Source organism: Acanthopagrus latus, chromosome 9 (assembly GCF_904848185.1).
Source record: "Acanthopagrus latus isolate v.2019 chromosome 9, fAcaLat1.1, whole genome shotgun sequence".
NCBI lineage: Eukaryota > Metazoa > Chordata > Actinopteri > Spariformes > Sparidae > Acanthopagrus > Acanthopagrus latus.
The window spans coordinates 1,369,126-1,393,101 of record NC_051047.1 but is presented as its reverse complement, the minus strand read 5'-3'; the positions used below and the strand labels follow the sequence as shown (position 1 = coordinate 1,393,101).

The 23,976-nt window shown below is 39.8% G+C and overlaps 1 protein-coding gene across 4 annotated transcripts in view; it reads right to left on the bottom strand.

The window, feature by feature from the left end:
* kdm6a (lysine (K)-specific demethylase 6A) overlaps nt 1-23,976 on the bottom strand; it is a 60,559-nt gene that overhangs the window by 17,194 nt on the left and 19,389 nt on the right. For all 4 annotated transcript variants that reach the window (XM_037110237.1, XM_037110238.1, XM_037110236.1 and 1 more), the window contains 5 exons: nt 14,350-14,470; nt 8,460-8,514; nt 7,999-8,033; nt 4,721-4,814; nt 2,074-2,200 (listed from right to left, as the gene is read on the bottom strand). In XM_037110237.1, coding sequence (XP_036966132.1) covers nt 2,074-2,200; nt 4,721-4,814; nt 7,999-8,033; nt 8,460-8,514; nt 14,350-14,470 — 432 coding nt within the window. The remainder of the gene's footprint in view (nt 1-2,073; nt 2,201-4,720; nt 4,815-7,998; nt 8,034-8,459; nt 8,515-14,349; nt 14,471-23,976) is intronic.

Here is a 23,976-nt window from a genome sequence, read left to right as displayed (position 1 = left end):
GGCAGACCTGAGCATTGCCTGCATTTAAATGTAAATAGTTACATATAACTTTGTAGATTTTTAAAATGTATGCACATATTTAGCAAACACCAATTTATATTTGCATTATAAGTAACAAAAAATGGTTTGTTAATCATATTTGTGGTTTTCACAGTAAAAAAAAAATCAAACTATTTCTACTCTGATTTAATGTTTTTTTTTCTTTTTTTGTGACTTTAGGTCCATTGTGTTAATACTAGGGATGGATATCGTTAGGATTCCTAATCGGTACCGATACTTATCAATACTCTTATCAATACTACAACATGTAATGAGTTAAAAAAATAAAGACTTTACAAGATGTGAAAAGATTCAACCTTCTTTTTATTACCACAAGGTAATAAAGCTTCAACAGAGCAGAAACTATGCAATTACAAATAATCCTGAATGTATAACCAGGACCAGAAATAAAATCTGGTGGATGCCAGAGTACAACGCAGCAAGTCAGCTGAATTTAGCACCCAGCAGACAGGAAGTCAAGCACAGAAATAACCATATAACATCTGGTTACTTTTCAAAATAAAATACTCCTTGTTGACACCAGCACACAAATCCCAAAAAAAGAGACAAACAAGTTCTTCGAATGCCCTTCGGTTGGAAACACTTCCCGTTGTTGATTTTAAAACATATACCTATAACTGCGGTCACGAGTGATTATGCGATTATCGCGGAAACTCCTCGGCCTCGACAGCAGCTGTCTGCCGTAACGTTACTGCGGTATCAAAACCAACCCGTGGGGTTTAGCAGATGGCGGCGCAAAGTCGGATCGAAGCCGTAATGCAGCGGACAGTATCCAGTGAAAATTTGGGGTAAGCAACATCACCAAACACTTGGAGAGCATGCATAGCATGAAGCTAAAGTAGAGCAGTGTGTACTGATTACAGTTCCATTTGTCCAGAATCTTAACGGTGCTGTACCAAAAAGTACCGGTCCACCGTATACATCCCTAGTTAATACAGTATGTCAAAATAAAAAATAACTGTACAGTCACACATGTGAGGTTGTGCTGAAAATAATGACACCAAGTTAAGGTGAATTATAATGGCAAAATCAAAAATAGTCAAATCAGCCAATTATATCCTGGAATATCAGATTTCACAACAAACCTTATATCCCTGATGTCTCACCTTGAAACACAGCGTCATTTGGCCATCCATGAAAAAGCTACTTAACCTCCCACTTTTCTTCCTACGGGCACTGCGCTAGTTTACATTGAAACACACCGTTTTTGGCAGTGTAACAACAGTAAAAGTTAAAAAAATGGAAAAAACGGAATTCCTAAAAATTTTACCAAAAAAAAAACCAAAAAAAAAAAACGGAATTTGGGAAAAAACAAACAAACAAAAGTGTGGCTGTCACAGCCAATTGTGTTGTTTCTTTTTTCTTTATGTTTACGCTTCAGCAGTCGCTTATTTTTTCATTGGATTGGACTAAAATTTGTCAGGAAACATCCATGACACCTTAAAGATAATTTGCAACATGTACTCATTTGAAAAGTCTTTGCAGAATATTCAAAGTAATCGAACATATGATGCAATAAAAATAATGTCAAGTAAGCTTGAATGGCTCTCACAGATTAGGAAAATAATAGCTGTTGCAGGCCCGCTACACTATTCCATGTACCTCAAACATTATTTTCAGGACATCAATGTGATGCTGCACTAAAACTGATAAAAGTCATTAATTTAAATATGCTGTGGCTGAGTAGTCGAGCCCGGGTTATAAACTTATCAACTCCAACACCTACGAGCATTCAGCCTGCTCATTTGCCCCCAGTAGAAGCCCAGCTGAAGAGAACAGGAACAAGAGAATTTGCTGTGAGGCACATGCCTCAGTTGGGTCTATGGAGCATTACTAACTATGAACTTTATTCAACCAGCAAAAAGCCCATGCAGATGTATTTTCACAGCTAACTGACAGATGGCTTCTCAATTAAACACACATTCTAATCAGGACTCACATAATGTAACCAGTGAGAGCACAGGGAAGAGGCTACGCCTACAAAATACATGCATGCACACATGTTGTTCTTACCTGCCGAGAAAGTACCAGGACTGGCCAGAATTTGGGTCTGCTTCTAAAGACTTCTGCAGACACTGGATGGCATAGCTGTCCTTGGTGCCTTTATCCCCAAGCTGCTCCACTGTGTGATGCATCCAGCCTGTAAGAGCAGAGGCAAGAGATCGGGGTGAGTTTTCAAGATTCAGCTCCAGCTCCTAAGAAAACCCACTGGCTGTGGTCTTGCTCTGCATTAAGCACTGGTGTGCCGATTACAGAACCATATAAAGATGAAATGTATGAAGCTCATTCAATTAGACTCATAAACAAAACAAATGTTTTTTTGATTCCAAAGCTCTGTAATCAAAGAGAGAGGGCATAACAGGCAAACACAAACACCAAGCAAACAGGCAGTGATGGGCAACTTCCAACAAACACACAGACACAAGCACAGCCCTGCCTAGTTCTTCTTCTATACACCTGTGGTAAACTCCACAGGTCACCATGACAACATTAACAGGCTATACTGGAAATGTTTTTTACAAGTGGGTAAGCGGGTGTGGGGTGGCTATCTACACATACGGGGGGAAATGGAAAATCTCAGTTTGCACAGACGAATGTCTGAAAGGGTGTTTGTCTGGTTTACTGATGGTCAATTTCAGAGCTGGATCTTTGAGGGTGACATTAAGCTTAACTAATCATTTGTCATAAAGAGTATTGGGCAAGTTACTTTCAAAATGCAATATATTACACATTACTAGTTACCCTAATTTTAAAGAAATGTATTATGTTACAATACTAATGTCTGCATAAAGTAATGATTTATTACACTACTTTTTCGTTATTTAAAAATGCTATATCTATCTATCTATCTATCTATCTATCTATCTATCTATCTATCTATCTAAATTCAATAGCCTAGATTTTCTCAAATAAACAAATGTCCTTGGACTCAGGAATGAGCAAGCAGACAAAGGATCAAAGTTTGATATATCATGAGATCCAACTAAATATTCTTAATTGTAGGCTCTGCCATATGAAACGCAACAGACCTATACCTTCTATAGTGTAGCCAAAAAACAAAAATCACTATTGCTATGCCTTTGTATTTTAGTTCACACAACAAGGAATGCATGGACATATGTGATTCAAGAGTGTAAGTTAAAGTGTGCTCGGAGGATCAGGCTTCATCATTGGACCTACTAAATATAGCTAATTTCAGTCACACAGAGTCTTAACAAAGAGCTTAAAAGCTCAAATATTTACCCCAAAAGAGCCTTTATTAATATGGTCACATTAGTGTGGATAGATTCTTAAAAAAACAAGTCTTTACTTTGGTCGGTTAACGAGGATCGTAACGCTTTATGCAACATAACGCAACATTTTTTGTATGTCAGAAACCTTGGTATGAAACTGATAGTATGTGAATTGCATACTTTGTGTGAGTAAATATTGCTGTTTGTATTCTTTGATCCCTATATGAAATTCTACAACCATTTGTGCGATGCTAAAACATAATAGGAACTCCCATTTAAAATTTACATACTTGAGTGAAGCGATATGTTTGCTCATATATGCATTTAATATGCTCTGTAAAATAACTTTTACAGAATAGCTCACATCTGCAGCTTCAATATTGAGCCGCAATACCAAGCTCAAACGGGTCAAAAGTCGATGACTCAAAATTCCCAATGGGTTGAAATACAGCCCCCACAAAAGGACACAACATGTGAAAGGAGAGGACAGCACATGTAGAGTATATGTTTGGATGTTTCCTATTACATTTATTTTCATCGCACTTGCTTTAAGGGCAGAAACAGCTAAATGTAGCAGTTTACTTCAAGAATTATTTTATTTACCACTTTTATATGCAGAATGGCAGCAATGCTGTGAAACAGAACTCAGAAGAAACAACATTTTGCAAATGTGACTACGGTCAATTGTCTCTAGAAGTTTATGATTTGACTTCTTTCCATCATTCCTTCAGTTTGAACTGAAAATGCAAGAACTGGCTTTAAAAGATCTATTCATCTGAATTGTCTTGACTACATGTATAACACATCAATATCAACATTTCTCAGAATGTTTTGTTGCATCACCTGTCACTGTGGAACTGGGTCTTTGTGTTGCATGCTGTCTCTGAAAAAAACCTTTCCAAGTAATCTGATGAGTCAACCTTACAGCCATGTAGCTTGAAACAGCCAATCATAGATGGATAAGATGGACACAACTGATTCTATGATATGATTGGTCTTTCGTCCTCACTGTCTGACCCACAAATTCAGCATCATCAGTTTCGTAGTGTTTCTTAGTGTTATATTCAAACACATTTGTCATGCACCGATCAACAAATAATAATAAATAATTACCACAACAACATTATATATTTGAGTGCACATGGGTGTCTTCACCCAGTGTGGGGGAAGGGATCAAGAGAAAACAATGCTCTGCACAAACACAAACCACACACAGAGTAGCAGAAAACTATTGTGTGTAATATAGAGAAAGATTTTATTCATGTAAATATCGGCCAAAAAAGGGAAATCTCAAAAGCACACAACATAATGCAATCCAATCCAAAAGAGAATAAAGCAGTTCATAATACAGTATGCCATGACATTATGGGACATTTCAGCAAGTGTGGGCTTAACATGCGTAGATGAGAGTATTAAGAAACACTCACCAAGTTGTTGCAGTGTGGTTGCCTTCACCTGCACAGGAAGATTTTCTGTCTGCAACAGACTTTCATACGCTTCTTTCGCCGCTCTGTACTTCTTCTGCAGGCAGAATGAGAGTGGGAGGAAAATGAAGACAGAGAGACAGAGAGGTTGTTTAAGCCAGACAGGAGGGTAAGTGTGTTTTATGGTTCTATCTGGACAGACACAAAGAGTCTTAAGACCTCCTCACACTTGTAATGACCAGCTAGACGTGCACATGGGGGAGGGTCAGTGTGGAAGAGGACAGGCCAGACTCAACACGTCTGGCAGCTTTGTGTGTGTGTGTGTGTGTGTGTGTGTGCGTGCGTGTCTGCGCTTAGATGTACATGCATTTCCACTGCAGTGTGTGCTTTGTATTTTAGGAAACCTGAGCTGAATGGTCTGAGGTGAGCCCAGTGTTTGTTTTAACTTGCGACCTTAGCGACCTTGAGTCTGAACCCATATGAAGAGGCTGGATGTTCTCTTACCAGCTCAAGCACAGTCTTCCTAAGAGCAACCCGCCCCCATCTCCTCAGACCCTAAAACTCCAAATCTCTGCGATTGTGTGACTATATATGCGTACACAAACACACACGCTGTCTGGTCCTGGACTCTTCCTGTCTGCTCACAATAAAGACACCTCGGGGTAAACACTGACACTTGTGGCATATAAATGAGCAAGGCTCTTAGTGGTTCCTTCCTGCTTGGACTAATGGTTGTCATCAACCCTGGCCCAGGCCAGACAACAAACAGGACATAATATCCGAATAGCCGTTTGATTCCTATGATCAATTAACAGCATTTAACTCAAGACTCACTGAAATAAAGAGCTGAAATCTGCTAGCAGAGAAAATCAGCTTTCAGTTGTGTTTTGGGTTTCATGCGGACACTAGAATTTTGAGTGAAATGCTGTTTAGCAGCAGACTGTAACTCTCATCAATATCAAACTTTCCATTAAGTGTAGAATCCAGTGCCACAGTAAACGCAGTAAGTGAAAAGGAGTGAAAAGATGTTTCAATAAGGGAAAATGGACAAGGGGCAGGCAAATAATCCCTGCTGTGTCTGGTATTTCTTCATATTGGGTAGTGCTGGGCGGTTATCGGTTCACACCAAATACGGTGTATATTTTTGTTATGATATGTATTTTTAATATACCCCCATACCAGTGTTTCTCATTACACAACGTTTGGAACACTTCGCTGCGCCACGCGACACTGTTTCAGACCGGACCCTTTTCAATGTTGCGCTTCTAAACAGGCATGGTGCGACTGTGAGGCGTGGCGAGGGTAAACAGTAGTGCTCTGGTGTTAAGTTACAGTGAAGCAAAATGAGCAACTGGAGAGTCGATGCGATCCAGGAGAGACTTGCGTCTCCTCATTCTCTAGCTGTCAGCTTGTTGTTGAAGTGGCAAGCTATTAATGGTCGCTACGTTCAAATTAAAAGCCCCCGCTAGAAACCCAAATGGGGTGCAATGTAAAGCTCTTATTTTGAAGACAAATACAACCTGGTTCCTGTTAGCTGTCTGTTGCTTGAGGCAGCTAACACGAGGCACTGCACTGCACGCTTCCTTTAATAGCGAGGGTTTAACATTGGTGTGTGTTTGACTGAGGAGGTGGGAATGTGGGCCACGGGTCTATCAAGTATCGGCACATTTCTTCTGATGCATATGTTGTATGTCACTGTTCACACCCAACTTTGTGCTTCAAGTCACATCACGTTTATGCCTACACCGGTGGCGACTTTCTGGGAGAGAAGGAATATTAAACCTCCCTTTTAGATAGACAGGGTGGCAGAGTGCAGAGTCCCTTTACCTTACTGTGATATACATTTTTGGTCATACCGCCCAGCACTAATATTGGGGCACTTTTTCTTCTTCTCCGCCCACCTACTACTTTAAAGACCACACAGCTAGCTAACCGGTAGCCTGCAGCTGCACGCTCAGTTGATATTCTTCATTTACACGTGATATGTTTCTGATTGGTGCTTAAGGAAACTCTGACAGTGTATGAGGAGATGCATTTATTTTCTGTTTAGGATATCCGTTAATGATTTGTGTAGGAAGAGGGTTTACTCCTGACAGATTTGTAACAAACTAAATTTCTATCTTTTGTTGTTCATTTTGAAGCACAAAATAAAAACAAAGATGGAACTGGTTTCAAAGCCGAATGCAACAGCTGCAGTGTGGGAGCACTTGGTATTCAAACCGAATGACGGTGGTATGTCGCATTTGTTGAAAAACAGTATCAACTAAAAAGCAACAATACAACAAACATGCATCTGCACCTAAAGCATAATCATCCGATGCAGTTTTCCTAGCTGGAAAAAAAAACTACAACTAAAGCTACAGAGGGGATATCCCTGTCTTCCCAACAGTCCACAATCACTGGGGCGTTTAGTTGATAAACTACATTGCTAAAGAGATGCAGCCACATTATTATTGTTTATCGCAATAATTTCTGGGACAATTGTCGTCCAGCAAAATTCGTTATCGTGACAGACCCACAGCTGGTGATGAACAATTCTGTATTACATCTTTACACAAAAACTTGTTTGTAAAACATCTTAGGAGAGAAACAGAAAATTAAAAGGATCCCAATTCATATCTGATCAGCACCACATTGTTTTATAGTTTCAGAGTTTTTTTCAGCCTCCATTTTCACAATACAGGACCAACACAGAGGCCTCTATTAGTTCACAAAATGTCACTATTGCAGCTAAACCGTGAATAAAATACAGTTTATGGGCCCTGCTGAAAAACATGTAATCATGACAACTCTTTTTTGAAGTGCATTGTTATATTCAAACAATGGTCACACGAATCTGAATGGGAACCTATGTGTACTTAAGGGTTGCCATGAATAAGAGTGGGTTGGTGTAAAACTTGAGCCGGGCTGGTACAACGCGTTGACTTATTACATAATTGCGTTTATTTAAAGTAAATATGAACCATGACAGCTATAAGTCTGCAAATTATTCTTGCAATTAAAAACTGACTGGAGTAAATAATGTCAGAATTTGGAAAAATGCTAATCTCAATTTCCCAGATTTCAAAGACACGGTTTCAAATTACTCCAGGGTTAACCAACAATGCAAAAAACAAAGACTCTTCATTTATGTTCATAAATAGCAAAGAAAAGTAGCAACTCCTCAAATTTAACTAACCAACCAAATTTCAACTGCTAGAACCATCTGTACAACAGTTAGTACAAGTAATAATTTTAACCTGCCTGAATTGGGAAACAGAAATGATAAAATAATTGCTTACCTGGATCTCATATAAATGAGCAATGTGGAACTGGACTGTAGAAACAAACAGAAAAGAAGAATTACTGAGATTACTGCCATATATTACAGAGTCACCTTATCAACCTTAGTGGGTACAGATTGCAAACAGTGTGGAGCACAGATGGGAGGGGGAGTAGGACAGTTTCCCCAGAGTGTACATGTAATCTGAAATCACATTGTGTGTGTGTGTGTGTGTGTGTGTGCAATGCGCTTGCAAGCACTTCCAGTTCTCTCTACATGTGCTGTCTCCTAGGCAACCCCAGTCTTGGGCAGAGTCAGCAGGGAAACGGCAGCAGAGAGGAAAAATTGCTCTGTAGAAATATTCCTGTGCCCTTTCAAAGTGTGCCATCTACCATTGACAAGCTGGTACTGGCCAAATACTACATTACACAGCAGCCTACAGCTGGCTTAAATGTGGCTAATTATAACAATACTACTTACTTTCAGCTTTGGACAAAGTGCAGAGATTGGAGTCGATCAAAGCAAGTTGAAAATGCTGCAAAGAAGAAAACAGGCATTTCATTAGCGACAGATATACCAATATATTAACTGTTAGATTAAAGCAGTATAAAAATAGTTTTGATTGCTGAAAGCCCCAACAGATCTACAAAAAACATGAATGAACCCTGCTGACTATAGATGAGAGGACATTGATAGCTGGAGGAGCTGAACCATAGATATTCTTCACTGGATCACTCTTGTTTCAGCCCCGCCTCTTTCCTCCTGCCCCAACAGAAGTCCTCAAAATGAGCCATGATATTCAGTTTTTATGATGGCATTTAATTCCATTTATCTGAACTAAAGACAGCATTGCTGGGAAAAGCAGATGTCTGAAGAGGGTTAGCCCAGCTGCCAAGGCGTGGCACAGTACTGACCAGTTTCACCATCCAGGGTCATTGAGCAGATTAGCCTATGAGCACATCACACAGCTACAGAGACAACTCCATGGGCTCGTTCTTCTCTGGCTTTCCAGCTTAGGATGTCCAGGTAACTCTTTCACTTCCCTCATGTGGACATGTTGGTTAGCCACCACTATCTCACCCTAAGGTTTACTTAAGTCATGTGTTCTGTAGACTGTAAATGGACTATACTTACAGAGTCTTTCTAGTGTTTGCACCTAGCCAATTCACACACATTCATACACTGGTGACCAAGGCTAATATGCAAGGTGCCACCTGCTCATCAGGAGCAATGCCCATTACTACACTCACACACCAATAGAAAAGCCACCAGAAGTTCAGTTCAGTATCTTGTTCAAGGACCCTTTGACATGTAGACAGCGGGGGCTGGGAATCGACCCAACGGGTGTCAGAACTCAGCAGAAAACTTGGTGGATGGTATATACAATATGAAATAATAAAGTGTGGTTCTCATTGCAGTTACTAAACTGCACAATGGCCAAATGCAGACACAGTTTCATGCCTATAAAAGTTGCCACCATTGTCTCTTAGGCGAGTCAGGGAAAACTCGCATCTCTTAAAGACGAGAGCCTCCTGAAACCAGGAAGTGCATACAAGAAACTAGCACACAGAGAACAGACTGTACTGTACTGCCCTACTTCACAGGTCAGCTGCATTGGATTTCTTAGAAGAAAAAACAAAGGTTGTAACCTTAAAGTAAATTATCAGTATGTGTCATCTAGGCTAGGCCAAACAATTGCTGTAACCACACACTCTCTCTTTAAGAAGAAACCTGTAGCCTTGGAGCAGGAGCTACACTGACAGTCAATGTCAGACAGATAAAAATGAAGTGCTGTCCAGCTGGATCATTTTTTCCATGCTTCACCCTGAGCCGGTGGAGCTTCACACACTCACACGTGCCCATGCAAGAGAAACCCAGGACAATGCATAGAATAAACTCCTTTAAGCAGAGCTATGAGCCACCAAACATTAGACACATGCATAAGTGACAGATGACTTAATGTTAAGAGTATATACTTTATGAATGTGCCACACACACACACACACACACACACACGTACGTTACCTAGATTACTGGCAGCACATCACCCTCGTCTTGGAACACCACTGCATCCCCCTGTAGATCTCTCCCCTGTCTCTTCTAGCTTTCCCTTCCTTCTCTTTCACACTTGCTCTACCACCAGGCAGATAATGCAGCAGGATTGTCAGCTTGGCATTCCACCTCCCTCCCCATGTCTCGCCTTCCTCTCTCTCTCTCTCTCTCTTGCCATCTCTCTGCTTTCATTCTTTCTCTCTCGCTCCCTCTCTTCCCCTCCTTCCCCCTCTTCTATCCTGGTGTCACTGATTACTATTCAGCAGACGGCTGCAGTGGAGAGTGCAGAGAGATGACACACAATACCTCAAAGCTGGAACAGGCAGCACACACCAAGTCTCCCCCTCCCTCTATCTCACCTACTTTCTCAGCTCAGAGCTCCTCTCTATGGCTACAAGCTCTATTTAGACAGCCAACTCATTACCTTACAGATTGACAGTGAAATCTCATTTCCCCTTCTCTTATTGGCTAAATTAGCAGCCACTAACAGAATGAAGTTAATGTGTCTATGCATTCTAAATTGATAAAGAATATGAGCAAGGTGCAGTTATATCCAAAAGGGCGGTGGCCAGCTTCTATTTTGATTACAATGCATTTTTGCATCAACTTTCCATCACTTGATGCCTCTATCTATTCTTATATCCATGTGCTCAAAGAGGAAGAGGGATGGATGAACAGAGGGCCCTATGAAACAGGCATCCTTCATAAAAAAAATCTCTACATTCCCTTCTTCCTCACACACATGATCTGAGGCACACTGTCATTTCTAATAATTTCCAGTTTTCCCTTTCCCCATCTCTCCCTACCTTTATTCAATCTCCCTACAGATAACTGGGGCAGTCGTGTGTGTATGGTGTGTAAAAAAATTCTGTCAGTTTGTGTGTGTGTGCATATGTGTGTTGCTGGCAATGAGCCAGGACTAGGAGGAGGGAGGGGTGCGACCAAGACTGTGTGAGGACGTGCAGCACGTGCAGCCTACTTAACTCAATACTGTAGCACCAGAAGCATCAAGACACAGATGTGTATACAGTACATCATCCCACTATTCAGCATTATAGTAGAATTAAGGCTCCACAGTGAACAGATATTTGCTTAGGACCCACCCCACACTTCAAAAATCTGCCCTGAACCCTACATCCAAGGAAGTTACAAAGCAGCCCAAGTGGCTGTCTGGTCACAAACATTCTTGTTTTACAGATAAACAGTACACTAAAATATGATTCAAAAACATGTGAAGCAACAAATGCAATGCAGGAAGCTTGATTGATATTTGATCACCACTGCCTAATTTTACTGTGTAATCTGAGTTTAATGAGCTGTGTGTGTTCACATGCTACATTCTTTGGGCTAATGGCAGTGAATGCCATAGTGAAGTTATCAATTTCAAAATAGCGTATTACACAGACACAACCACCAGATATAACCACTGTGGTGAGCACTGATTGAGCTGACTATGCTGTCAAGCAATAGTAAATCTTCCTTGTAGCCCTTGAGGCTAACATTAGCTAGCATACCAAGTTGACAGAAACTTTTTTTTTCTCTCAATGCAATGGGTTTGTATAGCAAGTTGTTAATCTCATTTTTTTTTTTTTACAACTGCTACCCCATGAGATCACGTGAGCCCAGATTCAGTCTGCAGAGCCATGAACTATAGCACTGAGATCACATCCCTGCAGCTGCACAGAGCATTGTTTGGAGTTTGTTCAAGATTAACAAAATTGAACGTGCCGTGTGTCCAAATGGTATAAAATTCAGCACTACACCTTGTGTCTTCTGTAGAAGAACTGCCAAGTGTGAAGCAGGCAGGCTGAACAGTTGAATGCAGATGACATGCAGACAGAGGTGCCTTGCTTTATAGTAAGACCAGAATTGGAGAAGTAACAGGAATTATCCATTATTACAAAGCTTCTTAAGCAGGGGTATACAATAAGGGAAATTTGCCAGTGGCTTTTGAAGATCACTGGCCCCTCCATTCTAACCACTGGCCCAGGACAATGTCAGGTATCAATCCCCATAAAAACGAAAAAGAACATATCCCAGCCAATTCCTGCGGTCTAGCCACCAAGGCTGGAACTTTCGACGATACCAATACTAGTAAATTTCCATGATTCTCGATACTTATTCCATACCACGATTTAAGAAAAAAAAAAAAATCATTAGGCTACTTTACTAAATAAATAAATGAATAAATAAATAAATAACTGTTTCACATCAAACTTGTATTTAAGCCCCACTGTGCTTTAACAATTAAGTAAACAGAGTTAAAATGGTAAATAAGTTTCAGCACAAATGGAAAGTCATGTAGAAATTACTTTTATCTTCCAGTAGTTAAATGATGGAACTGTTGCTCTCATTCATTCACTTTTACCAAAAGCGATAAAATCGCCTGCGTTCGCTCTGGTCACTCACATCACGTCACTGCAGTCACCTGTGTGGCAGCAACTGCAGCAACTGAAGCGACCAAAGCAACCGAAGGGCGGGTCTTTCAAGCAGCAGGCATTTCCACCTTTTTCCGCCTTCGGAATCCAGATCAGCCCCCAACTGGCTGTCGCCGCGGTTGTGCCGCTGCTCATTTGCATAAAGTTGGGCGTCTGTCAACTTTCGTCGCTCACGCCGACGGTCGCTCCAGTCGCTCCTCGTTGCCATTGTACATTGAAAATGAATGGCAGTTGGTCGCTCAGGTCACTTTTGGTGTGAGCGCCCGGTTAAGCTGCTTCCACAGACTGATGGAAAACTCCTTGTTTCATTATTCAGCTCTATTTAGTATTTACACACGTTTGTTTTTCTCTGCTCCAAACCATGGATGTATTATGGTCTAAACGCGCACCACCACTGTAGCACACACCGAGCAGCTGGAGCTCGAGGATCAGCCGCGTTCCCATAAACGGACCACGAACTCGACTGTAGCCACACCGAGACCCAGCTTGTGCTCTGGCCCCTGTGCATGCTGCAGCTGCTTGCAGGTGGTGTGCTGACGTCCCAGGGCACAGCGCTCGCTACGCACACAAAGTAGATGTCTCTGTCTTTGACCGGGTCTGGATCTTGTAACACTATTGGCGGTAATTAGCTACCGAGACGATTTCACAGAAATCATTTCAAACCACAGGGAATTAACATGAAATTAGATTTATTATTACATTTTTTTCTTATCTTTTTTCAAGGCATTATTTCTCACTGGCCCCACTGGGCCAGTGCTTGGAGCATTCTGGTGGCCCTGACAGTTTTAAAAGTTCATCCAGGCCACCGGCCATTTGTATTGTCAACCCCTGCTCTTAAGTGTGCATTTAAAACAATGCTCTGCTAATGCACTGAAATGCATCATGAAAACCCCAGTCACAGAATGTCTAGAGTGAGACAAAAACCCAGGATCAAGTAGCAGTCTGTCCCCGAAGGAAAACATGGACTTCCAGACAACAATAGATCCATAGGCTTGAGTCAGAAAGCCCTTCAGTACTGCCTGCCTTCTGGACATCTATGGCTCACAGATGCCAGGAGACAAGACAGGGTTAAACTCATGGGACAGATGACCCACCTGTCTTTGTTAATCTGGGGACTAGGCATGAATGGAAAATGATTCCACTGCATTAATGTTGATATCACTCAATTAACACAGTTTGAAGCATGAAAAGCGGTGAATCTATAAACATTCTGTGTTGGCAGGACAATTTTAGATTTTGTAAAACTAAGTCTGCAGTATCAACTATGAAATATGATTACTAACTAACACAAATAGATAAAATAAGTGCATTTCTTTGTGTATCTGTTCACAATTACAGCATGGTACTGCACGTAATACTAACCCTAACCCACAGGAAATTATATTTTGCAATCCTTTAACTTTTGTGGAAACTTAAGGAAAAACGTGACAGTGATTATTTCAGGAAGGTATTACAATTTAACTTATCGATTTACAAATCTACAATGCAATCTCAATTTCCATTCTCTCTAAATTATCAGCCACTAATGGAATGAAATCTATGTCTCTGTACTTTGTTGACAAAGAATATGAGCATGTTGCAGTTAGATCCAAAAATGAATGCCTTTTTTCCTTAGTTCACTAATCTAGTTTAAATACTCTTCACATTGCTTGTTGCTGAAAGCCCAAGACAGTTCAATCCAAATATATTATTCTAACAGAGCAGAACAGTTGCAAATTATTCATGATCAATGTATCACTGCAAAGACTAGCTGCACTCCTGCCATTGCAATTTAAACTAAAAAACACTGTAAAAATAGCCTTGAAAAGATGTAAGATGCAGAGTTGAATATAAAATCCAACCTGACCATGACCATGGCAAAATAAACAGTTTAGATTTACCTTTAAGCTTGACTCGTAGTCAGTGTTGACTTTAAACATGAGTCCCAGTCTCAGATGAATCTCTTTAGCTCTTGAAAAACTGGGGTCAATGTAAAGCACCTCCTGGAACGCCTTGATTGCACTGAAAAATGAACACAGAAACAGAGTATGTTTAATAAAAACAGAAATTCATAAAAATATTTGGATTAAGACTAATAGGAAATCTGTAAACAGAGTTATAGTAATGACATCCCCATGACTCATTGTTCTAACCCCTAAATCAGCTGACCTTCAATCAGCAGGAATCAGTAGTAGTTTCACAAGCTTCCACCAGAGATGTGCAATGGTGCAAACTCAAGCATCACAACATGACTCACTAACAACATTGATAATATTGTGATTTAGGTATGACTAGGGTTAGGCGATATGACAGTGTATACTGTGCAGGGGTCACTGGCTGGCTACACAGCATGAAGTCTACCAAATTTATGAAAATTCTGAAACGTTTCTGTGGCACCGGGTCCATCCATGTCCTCTGTCACAAATGGCGTACAGACAGCACCTCACAAATATTCTCCATCTACCAGGAGAGGTAGGGACATGTGAGACATAGCAGCAATGATACTCTGATTGGTTGAATTAATTTATCATTTGTACCTGTTTAGCTTAAAACCTGTAATACTTGAGTTCATTTGGGGGAAAAAAACAACTTGTAAAGTGCTATCATGTTTGTCCTTTTCTGTTGATTTTGTAGTTAAAAACGGAGCTACAGGTGCATTACCACCAATGTCAGAGCTTAAGTTGGGCCAACACACATTGGCACATGAATTGTAAGACACACCCCATCAGATCTGTTTACAGGCTAACAGTTGTACATGTGGTCTGCAATACAAGAGTAAATGGGGTCTACCTGTTTTGCAGTATTACAATAACAATATTAAGTCTTAATGGGTGGGTGACATTGTAAAGACCTATACAAACTGAAAGCAATAATTCACATTGACTGACATTTCTCCTATGGCAAAGTGCAGGCATCAGATCTTAAATGCCAACACCACAGAATCAGCACGACATTTTGGGTAAAAGTTGCTCTTTATATGTAGAATTCATATTCCTTCATAGTGTCCTCAGTTGTGCCCTAAAAAACCCCAACACATGCAGTATGTCAAACAAAAAACCCACCTCTGTCAATCTGACTCTTTTTTTCTCCTGCCTCCTCACACTCTCAACAGGAAATTGTTAAATTTACCTGAGTGTTACGGAACTGGGATAAGTATTTCACAATAGCTGAGTTAGGTCATTACTGATGAGAGATCTCACAGCAGTGTGTCCACACAAGGCACAGCAGTGCGTAACACCTCAGCTGTGATCTCTCTGCCCCTCCTCATGTTTTTTCAGCTCTCTCCAAATGGGTATTACGGCTGCAGAAATGCAGCTATGGTCACTGCGTCCTGATTTGAAGCTCCAAAATAAAAACAAGGTTGAACTTAAGGTGTCATACCAGCAGTCTGATACGCCTAATAATGCTTTTAATGCATGCCATTTTAAGCAATGGGTATACTTCAAAAACACGTACATCAGACACTTTCAGTGCATCTGGCCATTAACACAGAAAAATACAACATAATACTGCAATGATATTGTCTTCAAGAAAGAGGGATTTTTTTTAACTTAATTTTAAAAAGCCAACAAGTTCAGAAAAAAACAGCTCAGTTGCTTACATCTTGAGAAAAGCTGAGACTGAGCAGTTTACTTTTCTTATACTGTACCTGTTAATATTTAGTATTAATACCACAAACTGTTAATTGGGATGAGCTCTTCACCCCATTTAATGGCAATTATGGCATCTGATCTTGAGCCTTTGCATGAACACCTTGTATTTAAGTGTTATTTCAATTTTGTTTGTACTGCAGTTCAGTCTCAATATGCAGATTAGCTAGATGGGGGATGGCTAACTTTACAGCAACCATGGTTGACCTGGTTGACCTGGTTGACTATGCAGGACAAGGGGATTGGCTGTTATATAGCTCAGGTAACAAGAAGACCAGGAATGTGCTGATGAAAGTTTTTCTCTCCATATATTGATAACAAGTATTACTGATGTAATACCAGTACTTTTTTCCTCCAAAATTAATCTGTATTTATTCCAGTCACTGGAATTATTTATCCAAGTAATAATTGGAAGTAACCATTGGAAAAATAATGGAAACATACATGTTTTAACTACATAACTTTGGCTGACTTTATAAGAGGCACTGACAAAGACATCAATTTGACGGAAGCCACTGCTCATCTGAAATATTTTTAAAAAAATATGATCCACTGACAAAAAGGAAACACAATGTCTAAAACCAGAATGAGAAAAAAAATCTCTAGTTTTCCTTTTTTTTTTTTTTTTTTAAAGAGAAAAACTTTTGCTGCCTGTGCCAAACTGTGCACCCTAGTCCAAATGGACAATTACTTCACAGTCCCAAATCCCTGAGGTCTTGATTCAAGGCTTTTAAAGATGATAAGCTTCTAACAATGACGTGCTTAAAGGTTTAACTAGATGACTTCCACATCCTGTCCACTATTGACCAGCTGTCAGTCATTCACATTCTGAAGGGAAGCAGAAATAGCCCCAACACTCTATCACAGAGCCAGCACTTATTTTTGAAAACATCACATAATGCAGAGCTGTGTTTTTCTTTTTCTATTTATCTGAGTCATCAAATTATTGTCAATATCATAAGTTAAATTAATTTAGTATGAGTCGCAATTTTAGTAGGGACTTACATTTTCCCAAGATTTGCAGTGACTATGATGATTCTTTACAGAAAGGCAAGTTTCTTTGCATATCACAAATCAGACACAAAGCAACTCCAAGTGCTTTAGAAGTGCATAAAATTACGATCAAGGGCATTAAAGCTGCATTTAAAATACATTAATATATATGTAATTGGATATATCCCGGTGAAGGATTATGTCAAGTAGTTGGGAATATTCTTAATTTAATATCTCACTAGTGCAGTGCCCATAGGAAATTTGTATTCCTATAGAAAAGTGGGAGGTTAAGTAGCTATTTCATGGATGGCCAAATGAGGTTGTGTTTGAAGGTGGGATGTCAGGAATATTTAGGTTTGTTGTGAAATCCGATATTCCTAAGTATAATTGGCTATTTTTGACTATTTTTGATTTTGCCATTATATTTCACCTTAAAATCTGTTTTCTTGGTGTCATTATTTTCAGCACAACCTCACGTCTGTACATTTTTTTTTATTTTGACATACTGCATTAACACAATGGACCTAAAATCACAAAATAACATAAAATCTGAGTAGAAAAAGTTTTTTTACTGTGAAAACCACAAATATCAAACAAACCATAACAAATCACGTTTTATTACTTATAATGCAAATATAAATTGTTGTTTGCTAAATACGTGCATACATTTTACAAATTTAAAAAGTTATATGTAACTATTTACATTTGAATGCAGGCAATGCTCAGGTCTGCCTGAGCTCCTTCCAGCTGAATGAGGAGCTGAACAAAAACCGACTCCACTACACACTAAACACACTACACCAAACACTACATAACACACTAACTACACACTCCAAACACGCTAAATGTCACAAATCTTTCAACTCTCAATATCTCTGGCTGTCTCTACACCGACAGTCGTTGCCTGTCATTCATCCGCCTCCGTCCCTCCCACAACTTCCCGTTCCTCATCAACCAAACTTGCTGCTTGGACACTTTCGTGACAAAAGCCCGTTTGTACCGTTTCTTCCTGCACCAGACACAAAGCAAATGTGACGGCAATGTTCGCGAAAAAGCGTGGCGGATATTATTTACCCTAAGTCCGGTTTTGGAAACGCTGGTGAGTCCATCGACTCGGGAGGTGGGCCGAGTGGGTGGCCTAGCGGCTAGCAGCTAGCTACACACAAACATCCACGGATTCCGATTTCACTTTGTTGTCCGTGCGTCTCCGGATCTCCTCAGACCGGAACAAACTCAGTCCGGACTTGTTTAGTCTCATTAATTCACAACAGTCAGTTTAGATGCACAGAACAGAGCGGGACCGAACCACCAGCAAAATCCCGGTCCAGCTCGCGCCATTGCAGCTCTAAATCTGCTTGTTTCTTAAGGTATGTCATGGGTTTGAGCTCTGCAGTGATTGGCTCTGGTGCGCGTGTGACTGTGGTGGCTCCGGCAAACAATGCTCACGGAATTTGTAAAGCATTTATGAAATCATTTATTTTACGGTATCATTGTAGTCCAAACAAATCCAATGTTGCACACCTTTGAACCAAGCAGCAGCCATGATGGAACTCTCTGATCCGCAGAGACATTTGAGGAACACACACACAGACTGAGATTCCTTGCTTTTATAGAGAGATATGCATTTTTATCTCCATTTCATGTGCTTGATATAGCTTAGTTTTTGCTGACAATTGTGTGTGTGCAACTGTTCTCATTACTTTTTAATAGTGTTTTTTGAAGAAAAAGCAAACACCAGCTTCCAATTGAACCAACTCACTGTGTAGCTATGACAACAATGGCAAGAGCATGTCAGCATGAAGCCCTTCTCCTGTGTCAAACAGCAGAGCAGTGAGCTCACTGCTGACTGGGTGCCACACTCACATTGAACTCATTGCCCCCATTCCCTCCTCCTCTTGGTTTATCTGGTCCCTCCCTCCATCGCTTACCTCTGTGCAATTCCCTCGCCCCCCTTACTAACGGAATCCAAAGTGAATGCTTTGAGAGCTTAGCTCTTCTAGAGAATAGTTTGTGACACAGTGTAAGGCACACTTCAGCAAAAGATGAGCAAAGAACCTCCTTTAAATATTTTCCTAATAAGTAAGGCAAATCATACAATTCACTCCATTATATGGAAGCCATTTTTATATGCATTTATCTAGATTAATTTTCTTGGTCTGAAATTAGTTTTCATTGGATTTTGCAATGATCATGGAACATATTAATCTTAATTAAATATACTACTTCAGACCTGTGAAATAACATTCACCAATTGGCAGCTCAGCATTCCTTTGGGCCATGGGCTCAGGGTGACGTAATCCTTCCTCGGGAGCCCAACATGGCACCCTCCCTTCCCCCACAAACACATTCCACAGGCCTCAAAGATGGGGACATTTAAATTGTTAGGGCAATAACATTAGAGACCTTGAAGGTCTTTGATGAGATAGAGTGGCAGCAGCTGGTAGCAGAGGAGAAAGAGCATACAAGCCAGCAGAGGTGAAGGATTGTCAGTGTGGACTAGGGTTGGGTACCATATACATTTATCATTTGATATTAGCACCCAACAGGACCTTCTTCCTGGTACATCACACCGAACGTGATAACAGATTAATTTCACATTTAACTGGGGAAAATATACATTTTACATACAGTATTTCATGAGTATGATTAAGCCTCCTTTCAGCATTATTGTTGCTATACTGCATATAAAACTGGTAAATAAAATATTCTTTTTATTCCTCATTTAGCTGTTACTGCAGCCTGAAGAAAATATATACATAAGATGAAATTTCAAAACTGCACACAGCATGACATGTGAACCTTTAAATTGACATCTTTCACAAATAAAATCAATCCCTAGACCTCACAAAAGGTGGACAATAACATGTAGAATAAATAAATATGTACTTTATGATGTTCACTGCTATATTAGGCTTCCCTGTCAATAAATATAACAAAAAACATATGGATGTATGCTACCCATTAGCATATTGAGCTAATAATGTGAAGTCCGTAGTTATAAGTGTGTCTCCAGCGCATATTAGACACTGTACATGCCTGCAAAGATGAGTACACTTTGTTTTATGTTAACTATATGAGGATCGTTTGTAAATGAACTTCTACTGCAGTTTCAAGGCTAACCTCCATTGGCATATAGATGCAAATCCCCACTATGTGTTAGCATAAAGCTAATGGTCAAGCTTTTTTTTTGTTTAAGAAAAAAATCGATTCAGGAATCAAAGAATGCATATTGTAAAATTCCCTTGTAGAAAGTAAGCAATTCATAACGTATTTGTTTCATAAGTAGGTTTGAGACAATACCAAAGAGCATAATGTTTTAGAATACTGAACAGTATGTTGGTTTTGGGCACAACCAGCCTCTGCATTTGGGAGACATCTCATTCTCTATCTACGCTGTAAGGTATGGAAATTTGGCACTCTGTAGTAAAGACTTAATTCGGCTGGTAGTACAGATGGATACTCATTAGTGATCAAGGTGATCTATAACCAATAATTGTAACTAGGGCTAGGCAATATATTTACAACACATATTGTTATGGCGATATGACACTATATATAGTCTTAGATTTTGGGTATGATTATATCAAGATATCACAGTAGAGTTGTCTTATCTTGGTTTTAAGGGCTGCATCGAAGTAAAGTGATTTCATTTTCTGAAATTCAGACTGGTATACTTGCTATAATACTTGTCTTAAACCAATTAACCACTATTATCCACTTCACTAATAATTATTTATCCAATCACATGGTGTTTGTTGTGAAATTACCAATAGTCTCCCCCCTACAATATCGTGGCAACATCTATATCAAATTGGGGCCAACTACTTGATCAAAAATATTCTCATGTTTGATTTTGTTGGCCCATCCTAGCATTAAATGAAGGGCTTTTGAGGAGATTTCAAAATATCAAGGTATAGATTGTGTAACGAGATATGGCCTAAAAACATCATGTCATGACACATCTGGGTGATGTCTTCTAATATGCATTTGCCAGTTTGAGGTGTTTGCACTTGCATACATCCATAGAACAAAGATGACACACTGTCCCCATCATTAGGGCCCTATAAAATCTGTTTTATTTTTTCACAAATTCTGTTTTATTTTTTCCAAATTTCGTTTTTTTCCATTTTAATTTTTGGGAATTCTGTTTTAAGTTTTGGGAATCCCTATTTTTTTCACCTTTTATCACAGTACAGTGAAGTGCATCAAAAACATTTTGACGTCATAATGTCTTCATACAGTAGTATATTTTGTGTTTTTATGGGTTTCATTGATTAAAAAAATGGTCAGCTCTCAGGCAGATCCAGAAAATGTTTGCAAAGCAAAATTTTTCTGAAAATAAAAATAGCAAAGATGACAAACAAAATGATAAATTATACGCATGACGGTATGTCAATACCATACTGACCAGCTAGCAGTGAAAACACCAACCCTCCCCCTGTCCTCTGAGCTCCCATCCCAGGCAGCGTCAGCTAAGAGGGCTGTGGCTAACGGGGCTAGCTAGCTAACAGCAGCTACTGTTAGCAGCAGTTAACAATCACTGTGTTATATGCTGACAATATGAATCTGACAGGCAGCGAACTCTGACGCATTACACCTTAAATTATGATTTCTCAGGTCTGCAAGTGGGTCCTCTAGCCAAGACGTCTGGTTTGACGAGCTAGGCGATGGCAGCATAGGAAAGTTGCTCCCGACATTTCGAAGTAAAAACTGCCCACAACAACTGAAAAAAATTAAAAAATGTGAGTACAGCTGAATTTAGGACTATGGGCTTCGAGAATGCCTATATATCAGCCGAAAAAGTTCAGGCAGTCGGAGTTAATCGAGAGAGACGAAGTTAGCCAGGAGCTCCGGGCTAGCAACGAAATGGAGGATACGGACTCAGACCATGGCCAAGAGCAGATGGGAGAGGCAGGTCTGAGCCTTATACTGAAAGAACTAAGGGAGTTTAGGAAGGACAACTGTCAGCAGCTGAAAGAGATCCGTGAAGAAATAAAAAAAACTAACACTAGAATAGAGGAGGTGGAAAAGAGGATCGACACGGCCGAAACTCAGATACAAGGGACAGAAGAGGCGGTTATGGAGCTGCTGAAACTGCAGATACACCTGGATGCAAAGCTGACGGATTTAGAGGGTCGCTCCAGAAGAGAGAACATCAGAATCCACGGAGTTGAAGAGGGAGCGGACAAATACTGTACATTACAGGAACATTTTACAGGCTATAACTAAGAACATACTGTAATGTCGGGAGTTTTGTTTTCCTGTGTCAGTTAGCCAGATGGACACTAGAATAAAACTGCAAATGGCTGAGAGCCCTCTCACACCGGCCGGTGGGGGAGGATTTCCCTCGAGGCCCTCTTACCATTAGGGCCTAATAAGGGTCGAGATGAAGACCTCATTATTGGAAGCTTTTTTTTCATGTGTTACTGTTTGTGTTGTTCTGCATTAAGAGGCATGTTTTGCTGCCGTTCCATGCAGCTTTTGGGGTGCTGCCTGTGATACATTCAGTTAATGGTGAATACTTGGGTTGGTACGAGAGGGTTTTCTTTTTTTTTTTTTTTTTATTTCTTTTCAATATTGGACAGTAAGTGCAAGCAATTAAAATAGCAACTTATAATGTGAATGGTCTAGTCAACCCTATCAAAAGAAGTAAGATTTTGACAAAACTAAAAAGAGAAAAAGTTAAGACACAGAGCACGTGAAATTAAAAAGAATGGGCTATAAGTATCAGTTCTCATCTATGCAAATTAGCATAGTAGAGGGGTGGCAATATTAATTTCCAGTAAAATTTGTTTTGAGTCCCTATTTGGAAAGAAAGAGGCAGAAGGAAGATATGTGTCTTTGAGAGGGAACTTAAATGGCTCATTGATAACTTTGCTGAATATATATGCCCCCCCTAATTCTGATTGGGTTTTTTGGTTAAATATTTGAATTGATTATGGCAGAATCTCAAGGTGTATTAATTTGGGGGGGGGGGGGTCCTCAATATTAGATGATGCCCTAAACTGGATTAATCAAAAATACAGGAAGCTCAGTCCAGACACCTGAACAAAAGGATCAATTTGGCAATAAAGGATATTGGTTTAGTAGATGTGTGGAGAGAATTAAATCCCTTAAAGAGAGACTATACATAGTTTTCTAATCCACACTTCTTGTATTCAAGTATTGAGTACTGTTTAATCTTTGGTAAAGATTTACACAGGGTTGGTGACTGCAGCATGGGGATTATGGACCTTTCGGACCAAAGCCCTCTGTATTTAACACTAAATCTTGAACAGTCCCAGAGAAACACCTTATGGATATTAAACATACATATACTGAAGCATATGAAGGACCAAATTAAGGAGGATATTACCGGCTTTTTGGAACAGGACAGTGGTGAGTTTACGCCTCTGATATTGTTGGATGCATGTAAAGCAGTGCTGAGGGGTAAGATAAGTGGATACAGTTCCCACTTAAAAAGAGCTAGGCTAAAGGAGCTAAACCAGGAACAGAACTGAAACAAAGCACTTAGGAAGAAAAAGAATGAAAAAGATGAGATCTATACAAGAGATATACAAAAAAAGTTAATATTTACAAAACAGCAGTATTGTGAGGGAGGTGGGAAAGCCAGAAAATTGTTGGCTTATAGGCTAAAAAAGCAACAAGTAGAGAATTTAATTCATAAGATTAAAAACCCGATGACTTAATTTAATACACTATAAATTGGAAGAGATACAGAATAGCTTTGAAACATATTTTCAAAGACTATACTCTCAACCCAATGTTGATAGAGGGAAAATGGAAGAATTTTTTGAGAAAATTAATCTTCCTAAATTGACGGGTGAGCAGAGTAACCAACTTGCAGTAGAAATGACAAAGAAAGAATAAGAGCAGCCATAGCCC